The sequence below is a fragment of the Kogia breviceps genome, chromosome 13, assembly GCF_026419965.1.
Source record: "Kogia breviceps isolate mKogBre1 chromosome 13, mKogBre1 haplotype 1, whole genome shotgun sequence".
Classification (NCBI taxonomy): domain Eukaryota; kingdom Metazoa; phylum Chordata; class Mammalia; order Artiodactyla; family Physeteridae; genus Kogia; species Kogia breviceps.
This window is the reverse complement of record NC_081322.1, coordinates 40296461-40313034: the sequence shown is the minus strand read 5'-3', so window position 1 is coordinate 40313034 and position 16574 is coordinate 40296461. Positions and strand designations below refer to the sequence as shown.

The following is a 16574-nucleotide window of genomic DNA, read 5'->3' as shown; positions in this document are numbered from 1 at the left end:
ACCCACCAGACCAAACAAATGAAGAGGAAATAGTCAGTCTACCTGAAAAAGAATTCAGAGTAATGATAGTAAAGATGATCCAAAATCTTGGAAATAGAATGGAGAAAACACAAGAAACGATTAACAAGGACCTAGAAGAACTAAAGAGCAAACAAACAATAATGAACAATACAATAAATGAAATTAAAAATTCTCTAGAAGGAATCAATAGCAGAATAACTGAGGCAGAAGAACGGATAAGTGACCTGGAAGATAAAATAGTAGAAATAACTACCGCAGAGCAGAATAAAGAAAAAAGAATGAAAAGAATTGAGGACAGTCTCAGAGACCTCTGGGACAACATTAAACACACAAACATTCGAATCATAGGGATTCCAGAAGAAAGTGAGAAAAAGGGACTGAGAAAATATTTGAAGAGATTATAGTTGAAAACTTCCCTAATATGGGAAAGGAGAGAGTCAAGTCCAGGAAGCACAGAGAGGCCCAGGCAGGATAAATCCAAGGAGAAACACGCCAAGACACATATTAATCAAACTATCAAAAATTAAATACAAAGAAAAAATATTAAAAGCAGCAAGGGAAAAGCAACAAATAACAAACAAGGGAATGCCCATAAGGTTAACAGCTGATTTCTCAGCAGAAACTCTGAAAGCTAGAAGGAGGTGGCAGGACATATTTAAAGTGATGAAAGGGAAAAACCTACAACCAAGATTACTCTACCCAGCAAGGATCTCATTCAGATTCGACAGAGAAATTAAAACCTTTACAGGCAAGCAAAGCTAAGAGAATTCACCAAAACAGCTCTATAACAAATGCAAAAGGAACTTCTCTAGGCAGGAAACACAGGAGAAGAAAAAGACCTACAAAAACAAACACAAAACAATTAAGAAAATGGTCAGAGGAACATACATATCAATAATTACCTTAAATGTAAATGGATTATATGCTCCAACCAAAAGACACAGACTGGCTGAATGGATACAAAAACAAGACCCGGGGGCTTCCCTGGTGGCGCAGTGGTTGAGAGTCCGCCTGCCGATGCAGGAGACACGGGTTCGTGCCCTGGTCCGGGAGGATCCCACATACCGCGGAGCAGCTAAGCCCGTGAGCCATGGCCGCTGAGCCTGCGCGTCCGGAGCCTGTGCTCTGCAACGGGAGAGGCCACAACAGTGAGAGGCCCGCATACCGCAAAAAAAAAAAAAAAAAAACAAGACCCGTATATATGCTGTCTAAAAAAGACCCATTTCAGACCTAGGGACACATACAGACTGAAAGTGAGGGTATAGAAAAAGATATTCCATGCAAATGGAAATCAAAAGAAAGCTGGAGTAGCAACTCTCATATCAGACAATATAGACTTGAAAATAAAGAATGTTACAAGAGACAAAGAAACACACAACATAATGATCAAGGGGATCGATCCATGAAGAAGATATAACAATTGTAAATATTTACGCACCCAACATAGGAGCACCTCAATACATAAGGCAAATGCTAACAGCCATAAAAGGGAAAACCGACAGTAACACAGTAATAGTAGGGGACTTTAACACCCCACTTTCACCAATGGACAGATCATCCAAAATGAAAATAAACAGGGAAACACAACCTTTAAATGACACATTAAACAAGATGGACTTAACTGATATTTACAGGACATTCTATCCAAAAACAACAGAATACACTTTCTTCTCAAGTGTTCATGGAACATTCTCCAGGATAGATCATATCTTGGGTCACAAATCAAGCCTCAGTAAATTTAAGAAAATTGAAATCATATCTAATATCTTTTCTGAGCAAAATGTTATGAGATTAGATACCAATTATATGAAAAAAAAGTGTAAAAAATACAAACACATGGATGCTAAACATAGCCTCCTAAAAAACCTAGAAACTTAGAGAAAAAACCTAGAAAAAAATGAAAATGAAAACACAATGACCCAACACCTATGCAGCAAAACCAGTCCTAAGAGGGAAGTTTACAGCAATACAATCCTATCTCAAGAAACAAGAAACATCTCAAATAAACAACCTAACCTTACACCTAAAGCAATTAGACAAAGAACAAAAAACCTGCAAAGTTAGCAGAAGGAAAGAAATCATAAAGATTAGATCAGAAAGAAATGAAAAAGAAATGAAGGAAATAATAGCAAAGATCAATAAAACTAAAAGCTGGTTCTTTGAGAAGATAAACTAAATTGATAAACCATTAGCAAGCTCAACAAGAAAAAAAGGGAGAAGACTCAAATCAACAGAATTAGAAATGAAAAAGGAGAAGTAACAACTGACATTCCAGAAATACAAAGGATCATGAGAGACTTCTGCAAGCAACTCTATGCCAATAAAATGGACAACCTGTTAGAAATGGACAAATTCTTAGAAAAGCACAACCTTCTGAGACTGAACCAGGAAGAAACAGAAAATATAAACAGACCAATCACAAGCACAGAAATTGAAACTGTGATTAAAAAGTCTTCCAACAAACAAAAGCCCAGGACCAGATGGCTTCACAGGCAAATTCTATCAAACATTTAGAGAAGAGCTAACATCTATCCTTCTCAAACTCTTCCAAAATACAGCAGAGGGAGGAACACTCCCAAACTCATTCTATGAGGCCATCATCACCCTGATACCAAAACCAGACAAAGATGTCACAAAAAAGGAAAACTACAGGCCAATATAACTGATGAACATAGATTCAAAAATCTTCAATAAAATACCAGCAAACAGAATCCAACAGCACATTAAAAGGATCATACACCATGATCAAGTGGGCTTTATCCCAGGAATGCAAGGATTCTTCAATATACATAAATCAATCAATGTGATACACCATATTAACAAATTGAAGGAGAAAAACCATATGATCATCTCAATAGATGCAGAAAAAGCTTTCGACAAAATTCAACACCCATTTATGATAAAAACCCTCCAGAACGTAGACACAGAGGGAACTTACCTCAACATAATAAAGGCCACATATGACAGACCCACAGCCAACATCCTTCTCAATGGTGAAAAACTGAAACCATTTCCTCTAAAATCAGGAACAAGACAAGGTTGCCCACTTTCACCACTATTATTAAACACAATTTCAGAAATTTTAGCCACAATAATCAGAGAAGAAAAAGAAATAAAAGGAATCCAAATCAGAAAAGAAGAAGTAAAGCTGTCACTGTTTGCAGATGACATGATACTATACACAGAGAATCCTAAAGATGCTACCAGTAAACTACTAGAGCTAATCAGTGTATCTGGTAAAGTAGCAGGATATGAAACTAATGCACAGAAATCTCTTGCATTCCTATACACTAATGATGAAAAATCTGAAAGAGAAATTAAGGAAACACTCCCATTTACCACTGAAACAAAAGGAATAAAATACCTAGGAATAAACCTACCTAAGGAGACAAAAGACCTGTATGCAGAAAACTATATGACACTGATGAAAGAAATTAAAGATGATACAAACAGATGGAGAAATATACCATGTTCTTGGATTGGAAGAATCAACATTGTAAAAATGACTATACTAACCAAAGCAATCTACAGATTCAGTGCAATCCCTATCAAACTACCAATGGCATTTTTCACAGAGCTAGAACAAAAAATTTCACAATGTGTATGGAAACACAAAATACCCTGAACAGCCAAAGCAATCTTGAGAAAGAAAAATGGAGCTGGAGGAGTCAGGCTCCCTGACTTCAGACTATACTACAAAGCTACAGTAATCAAGATAATATGGTATTGGCACAAAAACAGAAATATACATCAATGGAACAGGATAGAAAGCCCAGAGATAAACCCACGCACCTATGGTCACTTTATATTTGATAAAGGAGGCAAGAATATACAATGGAGAAAACACAGCCTCTTCAATAAGTGGTGCTGGGAAAACTGGACAGCTACATGTAAAAGAATGAAATTAGAACACTTCCTAACACCATACACAAAACTAAACTAAAAATGGATTAAAGACCTAAATGTAAGGCCAGACACTATCAAACTCTTAGAGGAAAACATAGGCAGAACACTCTATGACATACATCACAGCAAGAGCCTTTTTGATCCACCTCCTAGAGAAATGGAAATAAAAAAATAAACAAATGGGACCTAATGAAACTGAAAAGCTTTTGCACAGCATAGGAAACCACAAACAAGACGAAAAGACCACCCTCAGGATGGGAGAAAATAGTTGCAAATGAAGCAATTGACAAAGGATTAATCTCCAAAATATACAAGCAGCTTATGCAGCTCAATATCAAAAAAACAAACAACCCAATCCAAAAATGGGCAGAAGACCTAAATAGACATTTCTCTAAAGTAGATATACAGATTGCCAATAAAGACATGAAAGGATGCTCAACATCAGTAATCATTAGAGAAATGCAAATCAAAACTACAATGAAGTATCACCTCACACCAGTCAGAATGGCCACCATCAAAAAATCTACAAACAATAAAAGGTGGAGAAGGGGGTGGAGAAAAAGGAACCCTCTTGCATTGTTGGTGGGAATGTATATTGATACAGCCACTATGGAGAACTGTATGGAGTTTCCTTAAAAAACTAAAAATAGAACTACCCATCCAACCTTGCAATCCCACTACTGGGCATATACCCTGAGAAAACCATAATTCAAAAAGAGTCATGTACCAAAATGATCATTGCAGCTCTATTTACAGTAGCCAGGACATGGAAGCAACCTAAGTGTCCACTGACAGATGAATGGATAAAGACGGTGTGCCACATATGTACAGTGGAATATTACTCAGCCATAAAAAGGAATGAAATAGAGTTATTTGAAGTGAGGTGGATGGACCTAGAGGCTTTCATACAGAGTGAAGTAAGTCAGAAAGAGAAAAACAAATACCGTATGCTAACACATAAAATATGGAATCTAAAAAAAAAAAAAGAAAAAGAAAAAAAAAGGTTCTGATGAACCTAGGGGCCGGACAGGAATAAAGATGCAGATGTAGAGAATGGACTTGAGAACATGGGGCGGGTGAAGGGTAAGCTGGGACCAAGTGAGAGAGTGGCATGGACATATATACACTACCAAATGTAAAATAGATAGCTAGGAGGAAGCAGCCACATAGCAAAGGGAGATCAGCTTGGTGCTTTGTGTCCACCTAAGAGGGGTGGGATGCGGAGGGTGGGAAGGAGATGCAAGAGGGAGGAGATAAGGGGATATATGTATACATATAGCTGATTCACTTTGTTATACATCAGAAATTAACACAACATTGTAAAGCAATTATACTCCAATAAAGATGTTTACAAAAAAAAAAAAAAAGGGCAGGGTCCTATAAGGTACCATGGGGGAAAAGGAAAAGAAATAAGATCATAAAGCTTTCCTTGTTTTGAATTGAAATGTAGAGTTTTTTCTTCCCCTCTCATAAAGATGTGTTTCTATTGTGCAGCTACCACGTAGCCAAAGCTCAGAGATGTCCCGACACCCTGCATTTACCGTGTGTGTGTGTGTGTGTGTGTGTGTGTGTGTGTGTGTGTAAGGTTAATTCAGGTGGCTTAATATGAAACCAAAATGCCTAGTCCTACATTCAACTTCAGGAGTGCTGATTTTAATTTTGTGGTGCAGAAATAAGGCCAAGTAAATTGGCAAAAAGTAGACCTAAAAATGGCTTTAACTTACTAATCCACTACATCTTTGACAGCAATTTTAGATAAAAATGGTCCAGAGGACAAAGTGCTTAATTAACGATGAGAAAATGATTCCTTCAAGTCCCATATTAAAGAGTTCTCCCTGCAGTAATGATTTGCCCAGACTTTTATTCATGCAAAAGTGACGGCTACTTCTTGCTTCTGTCCCCTTCATTCCAGTATTGTTCAGTCTGCATTTCTGTGAGTCGGGAAATTGTGCGCTGAAATGCAAAGATTTCCTCTTCTCCAGTAAACATGGCGAGTCCTTCTGCTGAGTCCTGGTTACCAAAAAACAAAACAAAACAACCACCTAGCACCAATTAAAACCCCCACAACTAAAAATTTAAAGAACTAAGTACAGGCTTTAAAAAATACTTTTTGGGTTTATATTTCAAAATATTCTATAAATTTTCTTCATATACAATTTCTTAAATTAGACTAGAGAATCAGCTAATTTAAACCAATAATCAATAAACAGAACAAATTACCAGGGAGAAGACATCAGATGAATAATTAAAGCTGAAACAACACACCAAAATCCAAATAAGAAAATTTTTGCTCAGATGAAAGTTCTCTACAAAATCTAATGGAAGGACATTCCAGACAGAAAAGGAATTTTTCCTCAAAAAGTGCACACCAGAAATAAGTAACAGAAAAACCAAGAAGTTCTGGTATGTCAGGACGAGGCTGAGACCCTCTCCTGAAGCTCCACAGACAGGGCCACATTCCTGAGGGGAGGCCTGAAGACGAACCTCTGAAGAGTCTTTTCCAAACTGGGTGACTGAGAGGTCTCCTGTGGGCCTGGAGATCGTGCCTGGGAGCTTACTTCGGGAAGGCCAGAGCTGCTTTTGCTCTTGAGCTGCTGGGACACTTGATCCTCCCATGTAGCGGCTGAGCTGGGGATCCCCCTGTGAGGCCAGTAAACATTCTGGGACTGGTGATTCTAACACCAGCCTGTGGCCAGAAGTGAATGTTGAATTTTTGTCTCTTTCCTTAGGGGTTTTTCAGAGAAAAGTTCTGGATTCCTAAGTCCAAGTTACTGACCTACTGTACAACTGCATCACCCTATGGTGAAGTGCCCTGATTTCTTCATGATTATTAGCCCCAAGTGCTTAGCTTACTTTGCCCTGTATCTGAACCCTGATCAGAAGAAAAATTTTAAAGCCAATGATTTGAAGGACTTTAGGACTGAGATCATGTAGCCCCTTAAGTGTATTCTTCCAAATTGTTGAAGACTTTATTTGGATGTATCACTCTTAGAGAAATGGGATCATAAGCAGCTATTTATTTCTACATGTAGATTTAAATAATCATATTTTGAAAGTTTACTTTTTAAAGAATTATTGGGCTCATTTTCCCAGATTCCTGAGAATGCATAATTTCTACTCAGGTCAATAAGGAACTGTCTCCTCATTCCAAATAGCCTTTCACCACTGGGGTTGAAAGAATGGGGCTGGCCTCATTCTGGGGGTGAATGTTTATAGTTTTAAATTTTTGACTAATATTTCAATTGCCTACAGTTGAGAAATATACCCTGTAACATTCATACAGAAGGAAATGCAAAGTCACTTCTGCTTGACTTGGGGTGAAGCACCAGACCCCAAGCTCCAGGAGAACTAGGCCAGCATAGGCTGGTTCCCAATGGAGTGTCCCCAGAGCCTGGCACCCACAGGTGTTCCACGAATGTCTACAGAATGGGGGTTAGGAGATGAAGCATGGATTTCTTTTAAAGCAAGGGCCTTGCCAGGCACTTCATAGTCCTGGAATAGCCAGTTCACATGGTTGGATACTGTATCATGCACTCTACAAATCCAGCAGACATGAAGAAGGATATCCAGAAAGGGCAGCATGGTGTAGCAGAATGCAGAATGAGCCCAGAACCAAAGATGGTGCCTGGATCCAGCTCTGGCCTGCCATTAGTCAGTGGTGTAACTGCAGGTCCATTAGTCCACCTCACTGGACTTTGTTTTTATCATATGAAAAAATGATCACGAAGATTCCTTCCTCTCTAAAGCTGTAATTCTCTACATTTAGTGATGCTGATACGTCTGCTATACTGGCTTTAGAAGAGAGCAGCAAATCAGTGGTTAAATACATACTGCATTCCTTCTTCAAAATGTAGCCATGCATCAAACCAAAAACAATTAAGCTGTTTTATAATAAAAAGAGATTATGTTAATATCGCCTACCTGGCTCAGCCCCAAATCATCCATCAGTATTCTGCTTTGCTCCAACTCACTGTCATGATGTTCATACAAAAATAAGCTTGATACGGGAGTTGATGCAGAGCAAATTATGCGCACCTGAAACAGAAGAAAACGAGTAAACGGTGTTAACTCCTTACCTTTCACAAGTTGAAGGTAAAAAATTTCTCATAAAAATCTGTCGTAACAGGGAGCTTGGATTTTTGCTTTTAAAATGTTCATATTTGTTCTAACAGTTTGAGTCTCTTTAAAGTGATATATACATATATATGTATATATATATATATATATATTTTTTTTTTTTTTTTTTTTTTTTTTTCTGTACGTGGGCCTCTCCCATTGTGGAGCACAGGCTCCGGACGCGCAGGCTCAGCGGCCATGGCTCACGGGCCCAGCCGCTCCGCGGCAAGTGGGATCCTCGCGGACCGAGGCACGAAACCGCGTCCCCCGCATCTGCAGGCGGACTCTCAACCACTGCGCCACCAGGGAAGCCCAATATATATATTTTAAAATGGTTCTAAATATATGCAGCAAAACTGGTACTTCGTGAAAATACACTTTTATGAGTTTATAGGATGCGTATTTACAAAAGAACAATAATGCCTTGAACACCTCTCTTTCAATCTAAGTAACAGTTTAACTTTATTTCTACTTCTACACATTTTCTCCAAGTCCTATCTTTATTTTGGAAAAAATATATATTTTAAAGCTTCAATCTATGACATTTTTTTCCTATTTCATTAATCTGTTTTTCTAATTAGAGATTTTAGCTAATTATCCTGAAGTTATCCTAAAGTTACTAAAAATTTCATTAATCTCCATGCTTAAACGTCTAAAAAAAAAGCATAAGCAAAATGTGGTTGTCAAAGTTTCAAAACTGGCAGGACCCATTTACACTGTATCTTCTTCATGAATAAAAATCTTGCATAAATAAGTGAATACAGAATTTCTTTTTAAAAAAATAATTATATGGAAATCTCTCTTTTTTAAAATTTATTTTTGTTTATTTTTGGCTGTGTTAGGTCTTCCTTGCTGCGCACGGGCTTTCTCTAGTTGCAGCGAGTGGGGGCTACTCTTCGTGTGGTGCGCAGACTTCTCATTGTTGTGGCTTCTCGTTATGGCACACAGGCTTAGTTGCTCTGCGGCATGTGGGATCTTCCCGGACCAGGGCTCGAACCAGTGTCACCTGCATTGGCAGGCAGATTCTTAACCACTGCACTACCAGGGAAGCCTCAGCATTTCTTTAAGGTGGATTTCAATATTTGGAAAACGTTCTTCCTATTTCTGGAATAGCTCTGAAATGTAAATAGACAAACCACATAACCCATATTCAGAAAGCCTAGGATCACAGATGTTTCCAATTGCATTTTTGAAACAAAATACTTTTAAAAAAAGCCTTTTGACCATGTCCATATTTTTTCTTATAGTTTGAGTCTCTTTAAAGTGATATTTTTAAACTGCATAGTACTTTACAAATATTCCCCCACAGCTTATACCACCCTCTGAAGTAGGGAACAAAGGTTTTATTGGGCAACCTGGGGCCTGGAGAGGTCTCCACTTGTGATACCACCCCAGATCTTCCAGTTCTAAATTCAGTGGTTTTTCCATTACAACTGAGGTTGACATTTTTACCTGACTGTTTGGAGCCCATCTCTGTGTGCATCAAAGATGCTCCCCAGATGCACCATTACCACTTCGCTGCATAGGTGACTGCTAAGTTCAGTGCACTGCTACTCTACTTATACCCTGAGTTTCCAGATGCACTGCTACTCTACTTATACCCTGAGTTTCCAGAATCTACATTTATTCCAGCATCCTGCCAGACATCCTTCAAAAAGACTAAGCTTGACATTAATATTTCTTGATAATATCATAGTGTTTGAGTGTCCATATGTGATCATATATCAGAAACAGCTTTTTTATCTTTATAAATTTTATTTCCACTAGTTTATATACAAAACATACTCTTCTTGATGTTTAAGGAGACCTGAATTTGTTTTCAGGATTCATAGCCATCCTTTTAAAATCATTATTTAAGTAAATACGCTGATACTTTAAAATAATGTATTGATGTTTGGGACTAGTCTTTCTATATCCAGATAGCCTTCTACCTCCTCTTATAAATTATTTAAATCACAAATGACACTTTTTTCATTACTCAGATGGGAATGCCCTTATTTCACAGATACATCTAGAATACATTCTAGAACAATGTCTGTTTAATGCTCCCAATTTCTGAAATAATTTCGACTATGCTTTAAAAACAGTATAAACTCCAAATGCGTGATTTAGTTAAAGCAAATGTTAGGAGAGTAGTTCTGATATTTCATCATATTGCCAGATAAATCTTTTTGTCTAATGAAGAAGTGAAACAGTGGGGGGAGGTAGGATCAGGGGGTGGGACTAAGGGGTGGGGACCATAAGTTTTCTTTAAGGTATTCATAGCTGAAAGATTAAAAAAATATAAGAGTTTATCAATCCTCCAGTCTAAGAACCACCCACCAATGCCCCTCTCCCTCTTTCTTCTTGAAGCACTGCCCTCTAAAAACAGAGTGCCACCTCCAGGTGGTTTATTCTGGACTCCACGCGATTATTTCAGAGCAGAGCCTCTGGATGAGTGACCCAGAAGGAGACAAGTGACAGGACTTGACCCCTAAGCTCTGGTGTTCTCAGCTTCCTGCCTCTGCTAACTCCCTGCTCGCACACCCCCTGGAAGCATGCAGCAGATTTTGATCGTGCTCACTAAGGCAGGCTGCCCTCGGCGTTGCACCAGAGCCACGCTGGCTGCCCTTCATGCTCAGGCCCATCACAGGGCCTTTGCTGCAAACTCGCCACCCTGGTGAGGGCTTTTCACTCTGCACTTTGAGCTTGGCCATCACATCTCAGCGTTTGTAAGCAGCACTTGAGGAGCTGGTGAACGAGCAGGCTCCAGGCCCCATCCTTGGTCCTCATTTGCTGGTGGGGGTGGGGTAGGCTCTGGAATCTGGATCTTAAGTAGCTCAGATGATTCTGGTGCAGCTGGTCCTCAGCAGGACTTTCCATGCCCACCCCCATGTCCCACACAAAGATCAGTTTACACTCCCCCTGTACTCTCACAGTACCAACTCCCCTCTCTTTCCAAGAAAACATCCCAGTGAGGACTTTACACTCAGCTCTGTGCATGTTCCATTAGTGTTTCTTCAGCACTAGACTATCAGCTCCATGAAGGCAGGCACCATGTCTGGCTTTGCTTGTCACTGAATTAGCACTGTGCTTGGCATGATAAATGTTGTTGAATGAATGAATAAAGGAAACATTAAAAATCTCACCTCTCCCTCCCAGCAGATTCTGGTACTTTCTCCTCCCCTCAAAGTCCCTTCAATTTTAGATTCACTGCTCTATCTCCTTCTGTGCAAGGAAGAAGGAGGAAAAATTGTATCTAACAGTGAAACAATATTTTACTCTAATGTGAAGTAGTACTTATACTTTACTATAAATATATATTTATAGGTATATACTATTAATCATGGCTCACCTTCATTGAAAGCTTACTGTACACCACACGATGTTCTAAGTACTTTACATGCTCATGTACCTCACAACAATCTTATGAGGTAAATACCATTATTGCCTTAATTCAAGTTCAAGAGGTTAAGCTGGTCTTCAAGGTATTCAGCCTGGTCCCAGGGCCCACTCCTTAACCACTAGGCAATACTGCCTCTGATGAAGGGACAAAGGCTCTGCAATTCATGCTAAAACACTTGGATTTTTTTTTTTTTTTACCCAGATGACAGGTACTGGGATTTCTGGGTCAGAGGGAGAGAAAACTAATACTGAGGAGGGCACTTTAGTCATTCATTCATTCATTTTGTTCATTATTTTATCAGTCCAATAATTTATTCATGCAACAAGTATTTATTGAGCACTCAATCTAGGTAAGGCATTGTGCTGTGCATCCTCACAGACAGAGCATATGATACGTCTGGTTGAATGAAGGATTTGGTAATATAACAGACTGTCTTATGATGGGATTTTTTTTTTTTTTTTTTTTGCGGTACACGGGCCTCTCACTGTTGTGGCCCCTCGTGTTGCGGAGCACAGGCTCCGGACGCACAGGCTCAGCGGCCGTGGCTCACGGGCCCAGCCGCTCCACGGCACGTGGGATCCTCCACGGACCGAGGCACGAACCTGTGTCCCCTGCATCAGCAGGCGGACTCCCAACCACTGCGCCACCAGGGAAGCCTGGGATTTTTAATATAGCCCTATTACTATTACTGCTACTACCAATAGTACTTATACAGCATTCAGCTTGTGCCAAGTGTTGTTTTAAATGGTTTACCTGTATTAGTTTATTTTGTCCTCACAACAGTTCTCTGAAGTAAATACTATTATTATCTCCAATTTGCAGTTGAAGAAACAGGTTCAGAGAAGTGAAGTAAGTGGTAGACCAAGATTCCAGCCCAGATAATTTCGCTCCACAGTCCAAAATGTTTAGTTCTGAGAAAATGTACCAGATCCTTACCTTGAAATCATAAAAGTTATCAATGAGCGTTATGAATCTCCGAGCTTGGGTTCTCTTTGCCAGGGTAAATTGTGGAATGTTTCGTAAAAACACTGTATCAAAATTCTTTGACAGTTCCAAATAGTCACTGGCTCCAAGTGGCTATAATTAAAATGAAATAAAGAATAGAAAATTGAAATAAGCCAATTCTGGTTGAAAACATCTTTTTCTTGTCATGGTGTGATCTAGGTGGTAGCTCTGGGGTAACTTGACCAAACGGGGCAGTTCTCAGAGTAGGCTGAGGAAGAGTTCACTATACTGTAACAGTGCTGTAAACAAGTAAGAGAGAAGGCAAGACCCTGGTGGGAAGTGAAAGAATAACTCTGGCCGCCTCCGCTGGTATCTTGTAGGCCCCCACCCTAAACCCGGTCTTTACTCTTTTTATTTATACGACATGACTTTAAACACATCCTAACAAATCCTTCCTATGACTCAACTGCAAACTGTCACTACTGGTAAATAGAGCTGTCTTATCATGGCAGTTGAATATTATGTCACCATTTTGAAATAAAGACTATGCTCCAGCATGAAAAGCATCAGAAAATATTTTTCATTTAATTTGAGGTACAATTACTCAAGTACAATGTAGTAAACACTGTTAACCTCTGTAAGGAATACCAGAGGGTTTGCATGACCAGAAGTAGACCAAGACCTGAAGCATAACGTGGTGCAGCTGCTACTTCTACACACGAGGAGGATGCAGCACTCAAGGTCCACAAAACTATTCACAAAAGTGCCACCTACAGATGTAAAGTGCTTGCTCCTGAAACGGGAAGTTAACTCACGACAGTTATAAAAACGAACAACATTTTTTAAAAAAAATATGTTCCCATCTCTGAACTCACTTCAGGAATGAAAGACTCCACTCTGCTGAAATGTTCCATTTTGGTGATAGCCCGAGCCTTCAGGCCTATCCCAGCCACAATAAATCCCACATCTTGTGGGAAAATGTGTCATTTGCATGGCATTTGCCCTTTGAGAGTATGACTAGCGAACACTCTTTGGGGTTAGGAACACTCCCAGTAGAGTCACTTCTCATTTTAAGTTGTGTGTGGATGACTGTGCCCTGTGAGCAGGAACCAGGAGCAGGGCCAGGAGAGTTGTTTCTGGCCCTGCGAGAATGTGGAGGAGACTAGCAGGCCAGGAGCTGCCTCTGGAAGCTCCTGGATCCCAACAACTGATCCCTGGGACACAGATGGCCAAGCCTCCTCAATTTCCAGCAGAATTCATTAATACTCCTCCCTGTTCAAAAATGTCTCCCTCACTGGGGTGGTAATTTGCATTAAAACTCCTGCTTTCAGAAATGTAGGCAGGGCTATGTTCCTGGGAGAATCAGGGAATTGCAAGGAAGGGGAGAGTCATTCTCACCTTAGAGTCCATCCATTTAAGGCCACCACTATCTTAATGAGCAGCTAAAATCAGTTATATTCAGAAAACTTCTAGTGGAGGTGTGGAGAGGTAAGAGTGAACCGTAGAGTGAAGCTTTGGGGAGGTGGTTCCCTCAAGAACAACAGTTCCAAGAAGGATGCAATAACTATGAGCCTAGGGCAAAAGGGCACAACACCAGAGAGAGAGCACAAAGAATGACATGATGCCTTTGAAATCTGCTTAGAGAGGCCCCTTCCCCCTCCCCCACACCCGCTCTCCTCTCACCAACCAAATAACAAATGGGGCCAGAAAAGAGATGACCTTGTCTTTTCCATTTCCCTTCCCTGGCTGGACAGCCTCTACCTCCAGACCCAGTGCCTGACCTTAGCTGAGACTCCCTGCTCACCTCAGCCATAGGGGCTTGAATGTGCACGTGGTTTATTTTGGTCTAACCTTGACTCTGTTATGAGGAAACACTGCTGTCAAGCTAGATGTGGACCAGGAGGGTGTGTTAACAGAGCAGCTCGGAACAAGGGCTCTAGACGCCTTGGTTTTAATCCTCAGTCTGTAACTTATGAATGGTGTGTCTTTAGCAAGTAACCTAATCTTTCTGTTTCTTAGTTTTCCCATCTGTAAAATGAGAATTGTTTCCTATCTCACAGCATTGTGAGGATTAAACAAAATAATGCATGCAAAGCATTTTACACAGTGCCTGGAACATACATTACCACTCAACCCACTTTAGCTGCTTTTTATTTTTATTATTTTAAGCTCAAATGATTAGGCTCAGTACAAATGAGTTGAAGGTGTGAAGAAATGTCATTCTCAATAGGACCAGGTAGCGTTGCTCTACTCCCCGACTACATCCTAAACCCTAAATCGGCCTTCATGCATTTGCCTGTCCTCAGAGTCACAGCAGGGACCAGATGAGACTGTGGAATCCCATGTAATAAAAACAAATCCCGAAAGGGGGAGGGAGAAGGTAATATACAGTGTCTTCCTGTAAAAAGGAGAACTCATACAATAAGACACATGCTCTGAGGGTGACACACACTAGTTTTCTGAGACCAGTTAGAATTTAGTGTCCCATCTTTTGTAAATCAGAAATTATATGTAAAAAAAATGTAAAACCTCATCTTAGGTATGTAGTTATGTATAATTAAGCTCACTCTTTATGCATGGATATGATTTCTATCAGTATAACTACATGCCCAAGGAAAATCATTATCAGAAGTGCACTGAAGTGCCTAGGGCCGCTGAAAATCAGAATTCTGCCCACTCAGCTATTTTTACAAATTATATACCTTTGTCAGTAGGCTCTGCATTTGCCATTATACTGGCAAATATCCCTTTCCTTCATATCCCTCATACAATTATGTGCTCATTCATGTAAAGAAAACTAAGCTTAATACAGTTACCTATCTCCTTTAAGAACAATAGTCATTGGGGGAAGTTGTTTAATGGGTGCAGAATTTCAGTTTGGGATGATGAGAAAGTTCTAGAGATGGAGAGTTGTGATGGTTGCACAGCATGTGAGTATAATTAATGTCATTGACATGTACACTTTAAAAATGATTAAAGTGATAAGTTTTATGTTATATATTATTTTACCACAATAAAAAAATAGTCATTAAATAAAGGAGAGCTTATTAATTGCCAAAGAAATCCCAATTTAGGCTATGAAGAGAGTAATATCACCTTTTTCTTTAAAAATATGAAAAAGAATGAAATGTATTAATCAAAGAAGGAAGTCTTTTCCCCAAAGAAATCAGCTCCAAAAAGATTAATTTAAAACATAAAGTTTTTAAAAATATATATTTAAAGAGTCTGTTTTCTTATCCTGGCTTCGATGTTGAAGTGTCTAAGAAGTGACACTCAACAAACTTCCCCAGGATTGAATCTGGGGAGAGATGGGGGTTTATTAGTTAGAAACACTATTTTTCATTAATTAAATAAGTTAAATAGTTGTGAGAGAAAATACCATAAGGACTTTGGAATTATGGTCTGTCACGTCTAGTATGTGACCTTGAGCAAGTCTTTCTGAACTTCCATTTCCTCATCTGTAAAAGAGGGATCATAACTTGTCTCATAGGTTTATCCCAAGGATTTGGTGCATTGATTGCACGTAAAATCTTACAACAGTGGTGGTTACATAGCAAGTGATCAATAAATGTTAGTTCTTAACTTACAGAGTTCATGTGAGAAGTAAGTAAAATGATTTATGCATAGTATGCTGTTTGGCATACAACACTTAATAAATAATAGCTATTCTTTTATTAACTATTAAATAACCTTTTCCTCAGCTCACAAAGCCAGGCAAGTGAACAGTTCAATAGTCCAGTCTGACTCTGCCTTTGCAGTCAGGAGGTAAGAGCCACTCCCTCTGGTCCTTCCTGTCTGTGGTCCACCAAAATATCTGCCCTCCTGGCACCTCAGCCCTCCATGAAGTCATATGTAAATGACAAAAATAGCATATGTCTCAGGCCCTCTCCTTCCCACATCTTGTGGTAATAACATGAGCACCTGTGTGTGATAAAGCCCCAGGCCCACATAATGAACAGCCCCTAACCCATTACATGTCACAGAGGAAGTGTTTAATATTTATTGAATGCATTAGTGAGTATATGAATAAAACACAACATAGCCTGGGGAGCAGACCTACTCCTTCTTTTATACCCATTTGTCACCAAAGTAATTGAAACACCTACCAAAAAATCCCACTTTTTCTTAATTGGACCAAATTCCTCAATCCCCAGGTAAGCCTTTGTTATATATCCTACAAAACACATGTAGGAACATTCTA

General features: G+C 39.4%; 1 protein-coding gene across 3 annotated transcripts in view; it reads right to left on the bottom strand.

Moving 5' to 3' along the window:
* Nucleotides 1–5771: 5771 nt before the first annotated feature.
* Nucleotides 5772–16574, bottom strand: part of AFG1L (AFG1 like ATPase) — a 201286-nt gene continuing 190483 nt past the window's right edge. For 2 of the 3 annotated variants that reach the window (XM_059083931.2, XM_059083932.2), the window contains 3 exons: nt 12365–12505; nt 7849–7962; nt 5772–5937 (listed from right to left, as the gene is read on the bottom strand). In XM_059083931.2, the coding sequence (XP_058939914.1) occupies nt 5809–5937; nt 7849–7962; nt 12365–12505 (384 nt within the window). In that variant the 3' untranslated portion in view covers nt 5772–5808. The remainder of the gene's footprint in view (nt 5938–7848; nt 7963–12364; nt 12506–16574) is intronic. The other variant, XM_067011566.1, reaches the window with a different exon arrangement.